The sequence below is a fragment of the Pituophis catenifer genome, unplaced genomic scaffold (assembly GCF_029215685.1).
Source record: "Pituophis catenifer annectens isolate HBS135680 unplaced genomic scaffold, rPitCat1.0.hap2 SCAF_3, whole genome shotgun sequence".
NCBI lineage: Eukaryota > Metazoa > Chordata > Lepidosauria > Squamata > Colubridae > Pituophis > Pituophis catenifer.
Genome location: NW_027256883.1, coordinates 180,331,638 through 180,351,911, shown reverse-complemented (window position 1 = coordinate 180,351,911; position 20,274 = coordinate 180,331,638). Strand labels below are relative to the sequence as shown.

The 20,274-nt window shown below is 42.5% G+C and overlaps 1 protein-coding gene across 1 annotated transcript in view; it reads left to right on the top strand.

The window, feature by feature from the left end:
• The window catches only part of DENND2D (DENN domain containing 2D), a 44,606-nt gene that overhangs the window by 15,737 nt on the left and 8,595 nt on the right, over positions 1-20,274 (top strand). Inside the window, exons 5-9 of the mRNA XM_070939902.1 lie at positions 4,470-4,547; positions 5,284-5,424; positions 17,965-18,113; positions 18,911-19,088; positions 19,763-19,804. Of these exons, the coding sequence (XP_070796003.1) occupies positions 4,470-4,547; positions 5,284-5,424; positions 17,965-18,113; positions 18,911-19,088; positions 19,763-19,804 (588 nt within the window). The remainder of the gene's footprint in view (positions 1-4,469; positions 4,548-5,283; positions 5,425-17,964; positions 18,114-18,910; positions 19,089-19,762; positions 19,805-20,274) is intronic.

Below are 20,274 nucleotides of genomic sequence, written 5' to 3'. Positions count from 1 at the left end.
GGTGTTCCTGGACACTGAAGAGATATGCAGAGTTAGGGACAAGTGGTAGCATCTGAGTTCGTTCATTCTAGCCATTGTTTATCCATTGCAGGATGAAGTCGCTTTCCACATGCTTCCAACCAATATGGTCTCAAGCTTTCTTTTGCCGATTGGGCCAGTAATACTTGCTGACATTGTAGCTCTATCTTGTTTTAGGTCTCTTTTGGGGACTGTTTTTATCAAGTGGAATCCATTCTATAACTATGCTTTACTTCCGTGATGGTGAACCTGTGGCACGGGTGCCATAGGTGGCACGCAGAACCATATCTGTGGGCAAGTGAGCGTTGCCCTAGCTCAGCTCCAGTGCATGTGCGTGCCGGCCAGCTGATTTTCGGGCCTTCCGGAAGCTGGGAAACGGTCTGTTTCCGGCCTCCAGAGGGCCTCTGGGGAGTGTGGAAGGCTGTTTTTGCCCTCCCCAGGCTCCAAGAAAGCCTCTGGAGCCTGGGGAGGGTGAAAAATGGGCCTATTGGGCCCACTGTGCCATCGCATGCCAAAAGCGAGGGGAGCGAGGGGGGGTTCATATGTGCATGCGCGGGGCACATTGAATTATGGGTGTGGGCATGTGTTCATGTGACCCCCCCGCACTCCCCCCGCTTTTGGCATGCGACAGCAAAAAGGTTAGCCATCACTGCCTTAGTCCATCTGCCATCAGTTCTTCTTGCTATGTGACCAGCCCATTTCCATTTCAATTCTTTTACTCTCTTGATGCTATCATATGCTTTTGTTTGCATCTGAGTTACATTGTTCCATCTGCAGGTGGACTCTAGGACTCTTGATTTCCATATATATAGTAGACAAACTTGTAATCCAGGTTTATCCTTTTCCTTTTTTTTTTTTTGTACCTGCCTCGTACATAACAATATGTTTTTATATTGAGATCTGTGAGGTAGATTTTAGAACATTTTACACTATCACAATTTAGAAACTGAAGCCAGTCTTGGCTTCCTTTTTAATAAGTGGCTGTGTTAACAGGTAGTCTGAAATGAAACAAAACATATGTCCTATGACTCACAGAGTTCACCGAGAAAAGCCAATGTAAAACACAGGTGGCAGCTGAGTGCACATTTCCCTCTTCTCATCCTATCAGTAGCTCACTCCACCCTGCTTTCACCAGCTTAGTTTCTCCTTTCATTTCTTATTTTTCACATCAGTTCCTTTCAATCTTTAAGTGCTTTTGTCATAAAGAAGACCTGTTTCTCACATGTTTCTTTTATTGCTTCTTAGAGTTTGCTTAATCTTTAGATATTTACAGAAAGCAGACTTTGATATGATCTCTCTGGGCAAAATCAAAGAATTGTTTTGTTTTATAGCTATCATTTTGCATTGATTGGCTTACTATCCATGTATTAATTTTAGAGATGTAATTAGAAAATAAAAGTTAAGGCAAGCTTGCAGTGCATTACTTTGGAGATTCTTCCCAAACTCTTTTAAAAAGCTCCCTCTAGCTCAGGTGATTAGGAAGGAAGAGGAAGGGGGAGCTTAGAATGGAGAAGTCAGCAACATTCTGAGCAGCTGCCCATCATTCTGTCCCATAGGACACAGCTTCATTGCAGCATCTATTGGCTGGAAATGGTAAAAAAATAAATCTCAGAAGCTCCAGCTTGCACAATGAAAAAATTAAAAGGAAATAGTTATTTTGTGTGTTCTTAGGCAACGGTTTACCAAATGAATGGGATCTCATGATATAAACATAAATAAGACAAATTGCAAAGTATCTTCCAATTAATGTAATATATTAAATAATGATTAACAGTTTCAGCCATAGAGCAAACTTCTGTTAATGAGTCAGCTGCTATGACTCAGGACTTTAACTACATAATAAATTAGGGATCGGCACACACACACACATACATACGCACACACACACTTATATATATGGTTGGAGCAGTGGGACAATGGCTGGGTCAGTGCCAACAAGTTGAACCTTACTCTCCCTGCCCTGCAGTTATGTGGGGCACAATATCCAAAAAGGATTAAAGTGTTTGCACACTTGAAGGGCTGTGTAATAATTAATCGAAACTGCTTCTGAACCAAGGTGAACATTTTTTAAGCTTTGACCTTAAGCTGGGGAAATGGTCCCGCAATCCTTTAGCTCCAGTGGCATTTGTAATAAATATTTCAATTGTAGGGGTTTAGAAGAAAGAAAAAAATTGGGACAAGCTAAGCATAACCACTCTTTGGATCCATTTAGGTTGAACAGGTATTCCCTGTAAGTGAACAGGGTGCAGCTTTAAGATCATCTTCCGATATCCAGTCTTTCCTGCTTTTCTTTTGGTATGATTTTTTTTCACTGAGAGAAAAAATATTAATAAAGTGCTTGAGTGGATAAGATTGAAAGGTATTTCCCTCCTTCCTGAAACTGTTATTCTTTAAGATTGATGTTTGATAGGAATTTAGCATGGCCAGGATTGAGATATGCTATTATCACGTCTGGTAACATGGCTGGAACCAGCTTATGTCCTCATTTAGTGCTTTCTTTCTTTTTTTTTTTTTTGGAAAATATTTTTTTATTTTTAAACATTCATAAAACCATCTTCAATTGCAAACAGTGTGTCGGTTGGTTACCAGTCTTTTGTGCATCATTCACCAAATTCATAGCTTACAATTTACAATTTACCTAGATTCTCATATCATCGACCTAATATATATCTTTATATTGTTATCCTCATTAATCATTTATTTGACTATGACTAGTTCTTCCCTCATTATCATTCAAAGTATTCTAAGATTTGATAATTTTTATTATAACATTCATTTCATCCTCCTGAATCTATCCAACAATAATACATCTATATGTTATATTTCACATAGTTCTTCAATTCTTGTATTGTGAAAGTCTCTACCATATTTCATTTCCATATTTTTTTATCTAACCATTGATAGAATAGGTCCCATATTTTATAGTATTGTTTATCTTCTTGTTCTCTAATTTCAAATGTCAATTTGCTCATTTCAGCACATTCCATTATTTTCTTAATGACTTCATCCTGCGTTGGTATTTTCTCATTTTTCCAATTTTTAGCAAACACAATCCTAGCCGCTGTTAATACATTCACAATCAGATATCTCAGTTCTTTATTATATATTTCAGGTATAATCCCCAATTAAAAAAATCTCTGGTTTAAAATCTATGTGTTTTTTGGTCATTTTTTCCAATTCAGTGTTTTCTTTAAAGGGGAAGAATAATAGACAGTACGCCCCTTTCCTCATAAGATAATATTACGTTGCAGTTTAGATTCTTTGGGGCGGGATATATCTGGCCTTTTCTATTTAAAAATCTCATATCAAAATGATCATATTTCCAAAGTAATAGTAGGATGGAACAGATAGTTTTGTTTGGCTAATTTTATGTCATAAAAATTCTTCCTGGAAGAAATACACAGTGGAGTGGAGTCTTTGGTTCTCTTTGAGCTTGGTTGTTTTCATGAAGGTATTTCATTATCCGGCTAGGTAAAATCTTCAGATTGCACAGAGCTATACAGTTCAAGTTGTTCAGGTCTGAGCTGTATTTAGTTAAGAAACCCTAGTTAGTTGAACCAGCTTGTTAAAAAAGAAAACATTTTTTGTTTTGTTCATTGTAGGTAAATTGGGCTCCTTCCTGCTTTAAAATCCAATTTGCACATTCTGTGGAAGATTGTGAAAAAGAAAATCATCCAGGAATGTCTCTTTCTTATGTTCTGTATTTAATGAGATGTTAAGAAAGGGAGTGAGTCAGAGCACTCCAATAACCATGGCGCTGATCTGGAGCTTGGTTTATTTGTTTTTCATACTGAATGATATATTTGTTTACAAAAATCTGACTCATGTAGTAAAGGACAGATGTAATCCTGATTCCACAAAGGCCATTTTATAAACTAGCTTATTTATTTGGCCACTCTGAAATCAAGAAAATAAGTTCCGGATGTTTAAACTTGCCTGTGATTTATGCCAGTAGTTCTCAAACTTTATATTATGCAACCCTCTCAGTCATCTTTAAAAGCTTTGGAAGACCATCTTATAACCTCTAGAGGTCAGTAAGGCAATGCCTGCCGATTCCATAGCACAAATGACCCTTTTTGATAGCCCATGGAATCCTAAAATGGAATGGAATGCTTTTGAATGAGAAAGTCACAGTCATATAAAATCTGGTAACATTACCATGTATTTGCTTGAAAGATTCCAAGATTTGAAGTTAAAGATCCAAATTTTCTCAGATTTCCCAAGTTTTAACCATATGCATATGGGTTTGCACCAGAAACTATCAACATTATTTTGGAATGCCATTGTTCCCTAGATCAAAAGTTGGGAACTTAGTTAAGCAGCCATATTTGCTGCTATAATAGTTTTGTATATTTCCATAACATAGATGTGTACTTTAATAGTGACATTTAATTTTAATTTAAAAAGGAAGTTTAATGGTGACTTTTTTTCTACATAACACTGCTTTTCAGCCTTCTGGACGAGATGCTCGTCTCCCTGAAGTTTATTGCATTGTAAGCTGTATTGGTTGCTTTGGACTATTTTCAAAGGTATGTTTTCTAAATAGTCTGTTTCCCGAAATACAAAAAACATTAAACTCTTTGTTAGGTAGCATAGGCAGAAATATATGTTCTACTGTTCCTAATCTTGCTTCATCATAAGATTAGCTTTCTATATTTTTCTTCTTCCGATCTTACACAGAAAAAAGGAAAGAAAGTCAGGTCCCTCATCCCAGATAATTGGGAATTGACTGGGACTACTCATAGAGATATATTTTGTTCATTTAGAGAATTTTCACCATTATTAGAATGAAAAAAAATATAGCATTTTAATTTGAATACAGAAAACAGTAGCTCAGTTCAGATAATTCAGCTATTTCGAATTACTTGGTGTACAAATGAATAATACAAGAAGCTTTGAGCTAAATTTAAAATATCACTTCAGTCATAGTTTTTAAGACCAGATATAACTAAATTAATATACCTTCTCAATTAGTTTCCTCTTGTGAAAGGAGAATGAAAATGACTGGATCCATGTAAGTTGTTCAAGTTTGGCTTAATCATTATCTATCACCGTTACTATTTCTTGACCTTCGGTTCTTACACTTTGGTTCTGAGGATGAAATGCGTTTGAAGGAGACACATGATTCAGGAGGAGATGGTATCAGGACATCATTACTTTGTTTAAGACTCTGTTGGCTTTGAATAATTTCAGGAGGAGGAAAGCCACTATCAAGAGCCGAGTTGGGAAGCTGCAAAATGATGGGTATCTTTTTCCTTTTTATAGATTTTAGATGAAGTAGAGAAGAGGCGGCAGATCTCGGCAGCAGTCGTCTACCCCTTTATGCAGGGCCTACGTGAATCTTCCTTCCCAGCACCAGGAAGAACTGTTACCATTAAAAGCTTCATCCCTGAATCCGGGACAGAGGTGTGTGCCTACTTGAAATACCTTTGGCTGATTGTAACATGATCTGTAATTAAATGTTATAATCAAAGTCATCATGTTAAGCAAATGTATAAATCAGTAGCTCCCAACAGGGTTTAAGAAAAGCAATAGAACATCCATAGAATTAATAAGATTTGCAAGGAATAATCTGTAAAAAGTCTGAGTTGAGAGGACTGACCTCTATATGAGAGAGTGTCAATCAGTAATATCATATCTTCCATATGTTTGCCCATGTCCAATCCATAATGAATTGTTTACAAATATCTAGGGCCATTTCTCTCATTATTCTTTTTGCCTGAATGTATTCCAAAAGGAGCAATTGTGCTCATTGTCACCTAAATTGCCGGTTGTTCCAAGGATTAAAATTGGTCTCCCAGGACTATTGGAATCAGGAAAAAGTGGCATTCAAGCCAGTAAGGGAGTATTAACAACATTGTCCTCAGCTCCATTTTTGGTTGTCCTGCTTCTATTTTAAGAGGCACATTAAGTATGCATCAGGGCACCTAGAAGAGTTTTTGCAAAAACTTTGTGTGGCTCAAAGTGATTTATAATGAATAATGAAACAAAATCCGGGTCAATACCAGAAAGTATTTGGGTCATAGGTTTTGCTATGTAGAATTTCATTATGGCTCTTGCATTCTTTTGTGCTTGTAAAACAGCATATGCATCTTTGAAGCAGTTGTGGCCTGGAGTACTACTCCTGAATATTCAAAACATTTCATTCTATTTAATTCATCCCCTTGATAAGTCATTTAAATATTTTAGGTTTCCTGGCAAGAACAACCACTTGGTTTTCTGGTCATTAATTACCAGCATTACTGCTTTTACAGTAATGGGTAAAAGATCTGAATGCAGAGCTACACCATTAGCATACAAAAGAACAGAATATCCATTCCTGTAAACTTGGGAGTGGAAACCTGAATTCGACAATCTACTTGCTAAGAAGTTTAAATAGAGATTAAATAGGGTGGGGCTAAAATTTTTTTATCTAATTCCCTTTCAAATAGAGATTGGATTAGTCAAAATACTTAAAGCATTTCTCCTAATTCTTTATAAAAACATGAAAAATGGCATTTTTGTAAAGTGTTTGAATTAAAAACAGGAGATGCCTATCTATGATAGTATTATTTTAACTTCTCCAAAACACTCCAAAAACCAAATATTTTTGAAGTGATTTTGAATCAAAAAGTGATTTGAAATCTATATAAATTGTAGGCCTGCTCTTGCAGTTATATTTTTTCAATTAGCTGCCATAGGACCTAATATAGAACAGCTGGGGTGAAAACTGGCTTGTTCTTTGCCCAGAGTTGATTCTTTCTCTATGAGACTTGTAATTTATTATTCAGATGGAAGGCATAATGTTTACTAATCATAATAAGCAAATATATAGAGTGATAATTAGCTGGATTCCCTTGCTCCTCCCCATCCCACATTTTAAATATTTATTCAGTAATGGCACTGCCTCAGTCCTGCCGAATATGACCTGTATAATTGATATAGGGGGAAAAAAGAGGTGCCAATTGGATACCTATTACCGGGGAAACCCCCACCCCACCCCAATTGTTGATTTGGTTCCATACAGTCATCTTGAGCCAGGTGTGCAAGAGATAGACTACAAAATTATGCCCACTGAGAGAGAAAAGGGACAAAGCTTATATAATGGTCTTGTTTGAAGGAAAAAAAGATGCTATGACTTCTTAGTGGCAGACCCTACCCTATCCCACATTTATTATTTTTATAAATAATCCAAGGCAACATACACTCCTTTCTCTTCTATTTTCCCCACAAGCACCCTGTGAGTTGAGTTGGGGTGATAGAGAGTGACCGGTCCAAAGTCATTCACCCGGCTTTCAATGCCTAAGACAAGACTAGAACTCATAGTCTCCTGGCTTGGTGCCTTAACTACTAGATTAATCTGGTTTGGTTTGGCCTAGTACAGTGATGGCTAACCTTTTTGCCATCATGTGCCAAAAGTGGGGGGAGCGGAGGCGGTCGCACACTCGTGTGCCCACACCCATAATTTAATGCCTCCCCGCCCCCGCGCATGCGTGCCCGACACCCCTGTGCTCCCCCCCACTTTTGACACTCAACAACAAAAAAGTTACCAGGGCCCGGTAGGTTTTTCACCCTCCCCAGGCTCCAGAGGCTTTCTTGGAGCCTGGGGAGTTCCCTGGAGACTCTCCGGAAGCCAGAAACAGCCCATTTCCTGACTTCCGGTGGGCCCGGAAGGCCTGAAAATCAGCTAGCCGGCGCATTCAGGCATGCTGGAGTTGAGCTAGGGCAACTCTCACGTGCTCACAGATATGGCTCCACGTGCCACCTGTGGCACACGTGCCATAGGTTCGCCATCACGGGCCTAGTAGGTTATTTTAAACCTTGACTTGTTTAGTTAACAAACCTTGAGGATCAAACACAGGATCAGCAGCGCATTGACTTCCTCTTCAGTACATAGGCCTTGAATTTGCAGCTCTAACCCCTTTGTAAGTTATTTGCATTTTATATTTTCAAGCATTATCGGCAAAGCATAGCATCATCTTTAGTCATTTTATTAGGTCAAACTATTTCATTAGTTTCTCCTTCACTTGACATTTCCCTTCACCATCTCAGACAGGATGGAATTGCCGCTAGTGGCACTGCTTAACCTCAATGAGGTTGAAAAATTAGGAAATGATAACTGATGTTTTGAAACTGGTTTCAATGAAACAGAGAGTCAAGAAACTGCTGCAGCATGAAAGATTTAGAAGTAAATATGAAAATATTTAATTAATTGAGGATTGAGCAGATGAGAAGCTCCATTTTATGGTTTGCTTCCTGTACACCTGGAGCTCTACATGCATTGGCTTGGAGAAGCCATGCAGTATTGTGATTACATTGCTGGACTTGAATCAGGAGATTCAGGTTCAAATCTCCACTTGATCACAGAATTCACTGTGTGGCTGTGGACTTTCCACCCTAACAAGAGCTTTTATGGGGATTAAATAACAGGAAGCTCCTATGTAGGCTACCTTGCATTCCTAAGGAAAACACAAGATATGAAAGTAATAACCTAATAAGTTGGACCACAGTGTGGTTTAGCAATGCACATTCTGGGCCAAGGGCTATCCTTGCTTTTTCAGTGGCTCTGTTCATTGGCTGTATGGAAAGCCAGAATACAAGCTAAATTTTATTTTGTTTAATTTAAATGTAAATAAAATAGCGTTTGATGGAATTTAATAATTAATTAAATTAATATATTTAATTTAATTAATTAAATTTAATTAGTATTTAATAATTTTCTGTCGTATTAATTTGGTGGCTACTTTAAAACGTATTCTTTATTACACCCAACAGAATAAAACACAGCAAAAGAACAATGTGAAACTTGATATAACCTATAATCACCTCCATATTAGCAATGCATGAATGCAACCGCTAACTTAGTGACGGCCATATTGTTTTGTGTTTTTTGTTAACCAAGAGGAACTTCATGTAAAGCTCATTCAATCATCTAAGGAATGAGGGTTATTAGTAGTTAATAAGAGAACAGTAGAATAAAATGTGAGTCAGTGATTCAGTATTATTCCCAGACAGAGAGAAGCCCTTTTCACATAAAAGTTTTTCTAGAATCCACAGCTGATGACAAAATATCAGAATGCAATAATAGGAAACCGATCTTATGTCCTGATTGTATCTGGATGGTATTTTGCCAGATTCAGTTTGCAATTGTATGTTAAGGATCTTTGTTTAAGAAATACCATGGTCTATGTTTGTCCTGATTCTCCAGATCTTTGAGCGATGCATTTGGTAATTGGTGATTGGTAACTGAAGCAAACAAATCTTTAAAAAAAGTGGAATGTGTTTTACTATCAAGTATGATTTCCAGACATAAGTGAGGTTCCTGTGTAATTAATAGTTGTTTAGGGAGAGATTCAGTTTTTGTCCTCTTTGCCACAACAGCACAAGAATCCACCACAAAACACAGACTTTCCTTACTCTGCTGCATTGTCTTCTGTGTGATTTGCTATACTGACTTCCTGTTTTGGTATTAGAGTTTTCTCTCTGTCAACTATCAGACGGTGACGTTTTGGTATTTGGTTTCCTGGCGTGCTCAGTGCTTCATGCAACTGGAGGAGTTTGATGGGGTGTGCAGAACATATTCTTCAAAAGCATCTGTATCTTTCTATTAGCCTTATATGGGCATAGAAAACGTCTTTGTACCAGCCTCATGTTGAACTGACTTTCTGGGAAAACAGATTATTTTAACCATTGTACTGCACCAATGCAATAGCAAAAGCCTGAAAATTTGGGCAAGCCTTAATGAATAGTGGAGGGGGGAAATGGCATACTCAAGAAGAAGTGCAAAACTCCTCTTCCAATTTTTTTTCAAATTACACATATGCATCTCTCTATTAATATCAAAAAGTTGATAGAATGACTAATTTTGTAAATGCACAGCTATTTCATAAGCCAAAAGAAATATAAGTCATGACTCTACACCAGTGTGATTTGTTTCAGTAGTATGAACCTAGTCACTATGTTTTTGCAAACTGTAGTCCATAATTTAGTGTTATGGATTGCTAAATCAAATCAAACATTGGGTGTGTTTAGTCTAGTGAAAAGAAGGACTGAGGTGACATGATAGTAGTGTTCCAATACTTTAGGGGCTGCCACAAAGAGGTGTGTGTGTGTGTGGGGTGGTGGTGGTGGTCAGCTTATTTTCCAAAGGACCAGAAGGCTAGATAAAAAACAATGGATGTAAACTAATCAAGGAGAGAAGCAACCTAGAACTAAGGAGAAATTTCCTAACTGTGAGAAAATCAACCAATGGAATGGCTTGCCTTCAGAAGTTGTGGGTGCTCCATCACCGAAGAGACTGGACAGCCAGTTGTCTAGAATAGTAATATAGCATAGAGTCTCCTGCTTGTGCACAAGGTTGGTCTCGGCTCCCCTAGGACTGTCCAAAGAATACGCTTAAAGCCAAGCTGATGTATCTTCGTTTAATCGTGGCAAACAGCTCTTACAGAAACCGGAATGCAAAACATAGCAAAACAAAGACGCAGCTGTCACGCCCTTGCAATCGAGTTCTTATATAGCGCCTTCCCGATTACACTCAGCTGGGAGGTCTCGTACGTCCTCATTTCCTCCGGGCTTACTGGGATGTCATCATTTTTCTAGAGCGTTCTCAGAGTGGTAAGCTAATCCCACGCGATCCCTTAAGGCACCCGTGCACATAAACGCCTACTCAGAAACCTATTCCACCACCATCACCCATGTGGCTCAGCCCCCCCCTTCCAGCCGGGTATCCATGTTTTGCTGGTGCATGGACATGATGTCGAGTGCTTCTTGACGCTCGACAGGCGGCTCCCCCTACCAGGCGTCCGTCTAAGAGGAGGAGACAAAAAGGGATAATATTAATGGTCAGGTACTGGATGTGGTTTCTGGGGGTTTGCTTTGTGGAACTTTCTCAGTAATCTTGGGGCGTTTATATCTTTTACAGGTACCCAGGATGCTTCACTATCAGGATACCCTGTCCAGCGAACTAAATAGTATAACTGACCTCTACGTAGTTTGGAATCGATGATGTCTTGTATTTCATAGTGGGCGCCGGTTACCGGGCCAGGAGGTGGTTTTGGTGTTGTAATGGGTGTAGTGGCCGGTTTTAACAAACTAGAGTGGAATACCGGATGGGTCTTTCCCAATAAGGGGGGTAGTTTTAGCATGAATGTTACGGGGTTAATTACTCTAATGATAGGAAATGGGCCTATATATTTGGGTCCTAGCTTTTTACTTGGTAATCGTAGCTTTAAGTATTTTGTCGACAAATAAACCAGGTCTCCGATCTGAAAAGGTGGACATGTAGCCCTCCTTTTGTCTGCCTGGAGCTTGTATTCATCGGCTGCCTGTGTCAAAGCAGTTTTCACGTGAGGCCACACAGCATTCACGTTAGTAGACCAGTCGTTGGGAGTCATAGGCTTTGGGAGGGAAAGGTCTAATTCTGGGATAGCAGGGAATTCCCTCCCCGTGACTACCCGGAACGGCGTAAATCCCGTACTCCGATGTACTGCGTTATTGTATGCCGTTTCAGCAAATAGAAGGTAATCAACCCAATCGTTTTGTTGGTAGGTAATGTAGGAGCGTAAGTATCGTTCTACCATGGCATTCGTGGGTTCAGCAACACCGTTCGTACTAGGGTGATAAGCTGAACTAAGGCCCTGGGTTGACCCTATATCACGAAGGAAACCTCTCCAGAATCGGGCGGTGAACTGTACCCCTCTGTCTGATATTATCCTTTTAGGCACTCCATGCAAACGGTAAATATGTTGTAGGAATAAACGTACTAGGCGTCGGGCAGAAGATAAACCTTTACATGGAATTAAGTGGGCTTACTTTGAGAAAAGATCGACTACTGTCCAAATAACGGTATAACCTCTGCTACTGGGAAGGTCTACAATGAAATCCATGGCTATCTCCTCCCATGGTCTGTTTGGTTCGGCTACGGTTTGTAATAAGCCCAGTGGCTTCCCTGGTTGTGGTTTGGATACCGCGCACGTGTGGCATCCCCGGACGTATTGGTCGATGTCTTTCCTCATTTTAGGCCACCAGAATTGTCTGCGCGTCAGATGTAGGGTTTTGAGGAACCCGAAGTGTCCGGCGGTTTTTCTATCATGGCACTGGAGTAACACTCGCTGTCTCAATGTTGCTGGAATATACAGTTTATCTCCCCACCATGCTAGGCCATCACGATGGGTTAGGGACGCCGCATTGTTTTGTGCCCATGCGTCCGTCCGAATGGCTTTCCGTAAGATCGTCAGCCAATCCTCGGTCTGCGGGGCTGTCAGTACGTACGCTTTCATGGGTGAGATCACTGCTTGTAAACCCTCATCTCGTTTACTATGATATTGCGGCATCCTTGACAACTCATCCGCTAAAAACATTCCTCTAGCTGGCTTATATACAAGGGCAAAACGGAACCGCTGGAAATATTGTGCCCACCTCACCTGTTTTGGGGATAGTTTTTGAGGCGTTTGGAGGGCCTGTAGATTCTTGTGATCCGTCCAAACCTCGAACGGCATGGGATTACCCTCCAGTAGGTGCCACCATGTTTGTAACGCCCATCTTACAGCATAGGCCTCTTTCTCCCACACTGCCCAGTTCCTTTCTGCGGTTGTAAATTTTCGGGAGGTGTATGCACAAGGCCTTAGCATACCGTTTGCATCTTTCTGCATTAGAATAGCTCCTACTGCCACGTCACTAGCATCTGCTTGTATAATGGACGGTTGTGACATGTTAGGGTGTATCAATACGGGTTAAGTGGCAAAAGCCCGTTTAAGGTTTTCAAAGACTCGTTGACATTCAGATGACCATTGTAGTTTGTATCCCGGCCTGGGTTTTTTCCCAGGGGCCACCACACCTTTTGTTCGCAATAGCTCCGTTAATGGTAATGCTGTTGTTGCAAAGGACGGAATAAAATGTCGATAAAAGTTTGCAAAACCCAAAAAACTCTGCAATTGTCTACGGGTTTGCGGAGCTTTCCACTCTAAAACCGCTGCTACTTTCTTTGGGTCCATCTGGATACCAGTATGACTAATTCGAAAACCTAGATAATCGATCTCCTCCCGGTGGAACTCACATTTTGAGAGTTTTACAAAAAGATGTGCGTCCAGCAATTTGGTCAGGACTTGTCTAACCAGCTGGACGTGTTTGTCCATTGTATCAGAGTAAATCAAAATGTCGTCCAGATAGACTAGTACGCCCTGATATAGGTGTTCATGTAAAATACCGTTTATAAGCTGCATAAACACCGCTGGTGCTCCTTGTAGACCGAAGGGCATCACCAGGAACTGGTAGCTGCCGAGGGGAGTGTTAAATGTGGTTTTCCACTCGTCTCCCTGCCATATCCGTACCCGATAATAGGCTTCACGGAGGTCCAATTTCGTGAAGATTTTCCCTGACGCCAGGGTAGCCAACAAATCAGTCATCAGTGGCAGGGGGTACAACGGTTCTACGCAGACAGCATTCAATCCCCGGTAGTCAACACATAAACGTAAGCCCCCATCCTTCTTACCCCGAAAGAGGACGGGTGCCACTAAATGCGAACGACTGGGACGAATAAATCCCCGGGCCAGGTTTTTATCTATATACGTTCGCAATTCCTTCAGTTCCTGTGGTGTCATCGAGTACATACGGGGTTTTGGCAACCGGGCTCCAGGGAGTATTTTGATACCACAATCCGTGTCCCGATGGGGGGGGCAGGATGTCACTTCTTCGCTGAATACTCGGGCGAGGTCATTATAAGCTTGGGGGTATGTGCCTTGCCTTGTTGCCTCTTGCTGGAGAGCCACCCTCTCTTTTGTACATGGAAGCCTGAGCCTACGATAACCCCCCTCCCACCAAATGTGTGGTTCCCACCTGTCTAACCACGCAAGCCCAAGAATGATGGGTTCGATCATCTGGGTTACTACTATGAACCGGATCATTTCCTGATGGGCTCCTATTTGCAGGAAAACGGGTTCTGTAACACTGGCGGTAGGCGTGCCTCCCAGGATGGACCCATCCATCTGCTCGAATTTAATGGGGGTACGAAGAGTCAGGATCCAAAGGCCCAAGCCCTCAGCTACCGAGCGCCGTAGTACGTAGTAAGGCACCGAGTACAGCCTGTGTCAATTAAGGCTTTTTGTTCACACTCCTTCTTAGTGACAGGATGTCTAAGGGTCACCGGTATCAGGAAGGGGTGTACAGGGTCACTTACCATAGGATCCTGCAGCTCGTCTCCATTGTCGCTTTCTTTGGATGCGTCGGGGACACGAGCCGTACCTGGCCTGCTATTGCTGGAACTGGTTGTTGGTTCTAACGAGGGCATCTGCGTGGCCGCCCTAGAGCGTTCTGGTGTTCGTAGGGTTCGGTCACGTGGTGTGGTAGTTGGAACGGGTGGCTGGGGAGTTGACAGTCGCAGGGCTGCGACGGGGCAGTCCGCAGCTCTATGACCCTCCTGGTTGCACCGAAAGCACCAGAACGGGCGTCTGTTCGCTTCGGTAGCGGCCGGCTACCGGGGTTTCTCTAAACACCCCGCAGTCGCTAGATCTGCCACCTGGACCACGACGGGACTGGAGCTGTGGTGTGTTCCGAGGCCTGAATTCCCGTAAGCCAATGTCTAGGCTCACCGCTGCCTTGTACCATTCGGACAATCGCGGGCCTAGACACCGGTAGACACAGGCCTGCTTTATTTCTCTATCCAACCCTGCCTGGAATTGGTGGATAAGTAAGCGCTCTGGCCACGAATGGAGTTTCCCTGCCAGGTTACGGAACTCCTTGACATAATCCTTGGCAGGGCGACCATGCTGTCGTAGGTTGACTAATTCACCTTCGATGACCTGGGTCCGAGTTTCATCCTCGAACCTATTGCGTAACGCTTCAAGGAACAGGCCCAGATCTGTTAACTCGCGGGCGTGTTCACTATGTAAATCGGCGACCCATTCGGCTGCCTCTCCCGTTAGCACTGCTGTGACCGCAACGACCATGGACCACTGTGAAGGATATAATCTGCCATAAAGGTCCATATGGCTTATTACCTGACTCAAGAACAGTGCCACCTTTCCTGCAGTTCCATCGAATGCAGCCTGTACAGGCGGTAATCCCCAGGGATGGTGATGGAGGGGGGTGCCCAGGGACCGTGGCCCCATGCCGGCAGCGGGTCTCCGTAACGCTGTTGCGATGGCCTACTCTCTGTGCCGGGTAGCTGTCGAGGGGCATCTCTCGCAGGGTCTTCTCTCCTCTCTCTCCCGGGTTGCGTAGCGGCACCAGGAGTCGCGCGGCTGCCCTCACCCCCACCATATGAATGTACAGCCTGTCTCCGCTCTCCACTCACCCAGCGTTGTTCACGCCCCTTCAACTTCAGCTTTGGGCTGGCAAGGCGGAATTTGCTGTCAGAACTCCCACCCGCCGTACTGCCTCCCGACCAGGAGGTGGCTGCCTCCATGCTGGGCGCCCATGGCTGCCAGGAGGGCGCGTCGCGGAAGCTCGCCTCGCCAAAACGGTCGCGCAGGATCTCTAGGGTGGAAGCCCCCAGGCCAGTGGAGTGGCTCCAGTCCCCTTCCTCGTCTTCCAGCCACCGCCGTTCTCTCCAGTTCTGGAACTGGGAACCAGCATAGGGCGGGGCTTGAAGACGCATCCCACCTGTCTCTGGGCCGGGCGTCTCCCGGGCGTTGCGTTCGCGTTCCTTCCGTTCACTGGGGGCTTATGCTGTTTCGGCCACACCACCGGCGGGCTGCCCGCCCCGTCCATCCCGGCGTCGACCTCCTCCTCTGCCTCGCCCACGGTTTCCGCTGTATCCTCCGGCAGCGTGTCGCCCGCTACGCCCTCCGCCATCCCGTTCCCTCACGGGGCAGCTCCAAACAGCTTGGGAAAAGGGAGAGCTGCGTCTTCCTCTCGGCTCCCCTAGGACTGTGTCCACGTCCAAAGAATACGCTTAAAGCCAAGCTGATGTATCTTCATTTAATCGTGGCAAACAGCTCTTACAGAAACCGGAATGCAAAACATAGCAAAACAAAGACGCAGCTGTCACGCCCTTGCAATCGAGTTCTTATATAGCGCCTTCCCGATTACACTCAGCTGGGAGGTCTCGTACGTCCTCATTTCCTCCGGGCTTACTGGGATGTCATTTTTCTAGAGCGTTCTCAGAGTGGTAAACTAATCCCACACGATCCCTTAAGGCACCCGTGCACATAAACGCCTACTCGGAAGCCTATTCCACCACCATCACCCATGTGGCTCAGCCCCCCCCCCCCCTTCCAGCCGGGTATCCATGTTCTGCTGGTGCATGGACACGATGTCGAGTGCTTCTTGACGCTCGACAGTTGGACTAGAAGATCTCCAAAGTCCCTTCCGACCCTGTTATTCTGTTATGTTGTGCTATAGGAGGGCTGTCAAACTCAAGGTCCAGGGGCAAGATCTTTCCCATGGAGTGTTTAGATCTGGCCCGTGTGGTCACCCTGGAAACAGAGAAGTACTGGATTGCGGTGCCTCTGCCAGTGAAAATGGAGCTCGCAAGGGCCACGGTTGCCCCTCCTGAGCTTTGTTTTCACTGGCAGAGGGTTGCAGGTGGCCATTGCAGGTGAAAACAGAACTTGGGAGCCTGTTTTTACTGGTAGAGTGCTTGGGCCACCACAGGTGCCCCCGACATGAGTAATGTTGAGCTGGCCACACCCTCCCTGGCCACACCCACACCGGCCACCCGAGGTCAAACACAACCCTGATGCGACCCTCAATGAAATTGAGTTTGACACCCCTGTGCTATAGTGTGTGAATATAATGATGTTTCACCTCCATGTGTGCATCTGCACTCCCATCTTCCCTTGCATAGCTACAAGGAGGTGATCAATACTTATTTCTTAACTGATCTGGATTACAACTGAATTTGTGAGGGCTGAGGCTAGAATTATTAATTGCCAAGCTGGAAATGACCATTACATAAGTATGTAATAATTACTCAGTATTAGTACTAAGGCCTGTTCTAAATACATATTTATTCATAAAGGCAAGAAGAAGACACAAGTTTAAATCCAAAAGCAATAAAAGTCATTTATATCTTCTCACTGGCAGTGGGCTCAACTCATGAGCATAGCTTCATTCTTACCCTCAATAAACATTCCAGTCTAGTGGAGCTGCCTTTGAATTTCTGCCACGCTTGGCTGAAGAGTTGAACTAAGTCACAAAATGTCAGAAGATCCATGATTTATTGCAGAGCATGTCAGGATAGCCTGACAGATATTGAGAAGGAAAGTTGTGTTTGTTTATGATATGGTAGTCAAAAATGAGAAGGGTCTAGTTCAGAGGTCTTCAAACTTGGAAGCTTTAAGTCTTGTGGACTTCAGCTCCCAGAATAGCCAGAGCTATGCTGGCTGGAGAATAGCCAGAGCTATGCTGGCTGGACAATTCTGGGAGTTGAAGTCCATAAGTTTTAAAGCTGCCAAGTTTGAAGACCTCTGTCTAGTTAGTAGTATCTTTTCCAACTCAAAATTGTGTTAAATTGCATAACGTTAGCTACAATTCTCTTCATCAACTCACTGAGGCACCTGATGAAATGAGATGTAACTCTTGATATTTTATGAAAATATACGCTTTTTAGTAAAATATTAGTCTGAAAAGGTGCTATCAGGTGCCTCCAGATTTTAGAATTAGAAAAACACTTGTTAATTTAAACAGTGGCTTCTTTGAGCCAAGCAGAATAGACACATTTTAATTTGATAACGGATTTAGATGAAAAAATATTTTAGACTTACCAGAGTTCCCCCATATTTATACATAATGTAGAACTCAGGCATACCACAGGCAAATATGAGAGCCTACAGTTACCTCATTGTGCTAAGACATATTTTAGTATTGCCTCCTATTTTAGGTACTAAGGGTGTAATTACAGCTGTCATAACCATTTATTCAGAACTGGAAAAAAGATGAATCTTAATCCCAGTGAAAATTATTATTTTTTAGAAAACTGTATTCAACCATGATTACTATGCTAACTTTATCCTGTTGTCATGTTTTTAGCAAATTGAGCTGACCCGGCCATTGGATTCTCACCTGGAGCATGTGGAATTTCAGGCCCTTTTAAAGTGCCTCAGTCCTGAGAAGATACTTCTGATATTTGCCTCTGTAGTTCTGGAGAGACGGATAGTCTTCTTGGCTGATGAGCTTAGGTAAGTCTAAGGAAGCAATTTTGTGCTTGTCCCATTGAAATCAAGAAGTCAGTTATGCTTCACCAGACAGTAGGACCGGAGCATAGCATTTACTCTGGATTAGGTTTCCATTTTATAACATGCTATTATTTTGTTTTTTTCATTTGTGAAATGTCCATATGGCAGATGGACAAATACATACAGGTTTCCTTTTTATATGTATAACATAAATATTTTGATATGACCTGGTGGTTGGGACATTTTAAGGTTAGAAGGTTAGGTTAGACAGAATATTCTTTATTGACATATTCTTTATTGGCCAAGTGTGATTGGGCATACAAGGAATTTGTCTCCGGTGCATAAGTTCTCAATGTACATACAAACAACAAAGTGATAAATCATAAGATACAATCATAAATCATACGATGAAAACAACAAAGTAATAAATTGTAAGATACCAATAGGAGAAGATATAGGGCAGCAAAAGGTCGGGGGAGGGAGTGGGTGAGAGACAGATGCTGGAATGCATCTTATTTACAGTTCTGGAGCTATTGGAGATAGCAGGTTTCCCTGGTCCCTGCTAAGAATAATTGCAGAATGAGGCAGAAATATATTTCACTGTTAGAAGCATAATTACATTTGTATATTTTTAAAATCAGTAATACAGTATTGTAATCAATTCTTTAAGACAGTAGTGGCAATGTATTTAAACAATGAAATAATAAACATGCCAAGGGTATTTATGAACCATACAGATACACTACTTAGCTTTAAAATATTATTTAATATTTTACTATGTAATATTGGTTTCCTTTCAGCTCCCTCTCCAAGTGCATTCACTCGGCTGCTGCTCTTCTTTACCCATTTACTTGGGCCCATACATACATCCCAGTGGTTCCAGAGAAACTTCTCAGTACAGTCTGCTGTCCTACACCATTTATGGTTGGGATCCAAAAGCGCTATCTGGAAGAAGTTCTGGATCAGCCTATGGAAGAGGTACAGTCTTGCATGCTTCCAAAGATAGTTGAATGTACCAAACATTTGCTATATCTCTGGGACAAATACCAGCACAAAGATTGGCTATGGTGATATTTCTGTATGTTCTTAATGTTCCTAATCATCCCTATCAATTACTTAGTCAACTACATTTGTTTTAGCCTTAGGCCCCATTGAAACCTGCTGTTTACCCAGGCACTGGAGTAGTGTGGTGGGAGCCTGTGGTTGGTTGTTGTTAGGGCAGCAGTCCCCAACCTTTATGGCTTGGCGGGCAGTGGGGTTGGTGAGGAGAGGGAAACTTACCCATGCAACAGGTGGACCGGTGCATGTGTGTGCACCGGACTTTCACTTGAGTAAGTCGCTGGCCTGTCACACAAGCAACTCAACTCACGAGCAGCGGGCTAGTGTGAAAAGCCTGCCGCTTGTGCGAATTGAGCTGTGCATGCGTGTCCTGGCCCATCGCTTGTGTGAACTGTCCATGGCCTGATAATGGGTCACAGCCCAGGGGTTGGGAATCCCTGTGTTAGTGCACTCTGGGAGGATGATTAACACACTGAGCTTTTAGTTTTTGTCAAATGGTTTTTGTGATTTACTGTTGTGGGCCACACAGTTTAAACATGGGTGGCCCTACAAATTGTTTAAATACATAAATCTAAGTACTGCTTCCTTTTTAGGTGTTGCTTGTAGATCTGTCCCAAGGAGATTTCTTAAAAATGGTAAGTTTCATCCAAGTCCTATATTGTAACCACTTGTGGAACTTAGATCTGCACTTCTAGGCAATGATGTAAAATCCATCCTGTTCAGTTTCTTCTCAGAATTTTAGCTCTGCTTCAGTTGCTTGGTTGCCACTCACTTTACACAGCAATGGCTTGCAACATTTTTTTTCTGACAGCTTCTCTCTCTCTCTCTCTCTCTCTCTCTCCCTCCCTCCCTCCCTCCCTCCCTCCCTCTCTCTCTCTCTCTCTCTCTCTCTCTCTCTCAATTCAATTCAATTCAATTCAATTCAATTCAATTCAATTCAAATCTTTATTATCAGTGCACAACATATTTACAATGAGATTAGTTGAGCTTCCTCAATGCACCCCCCCAGTACAATGCAACTCACATTGAAGACAGAAAATCCCTAACCCAATAAATCATGTTAACAAAACACCCAGTCCTATTGCACCACTGTGAACATGTTTCA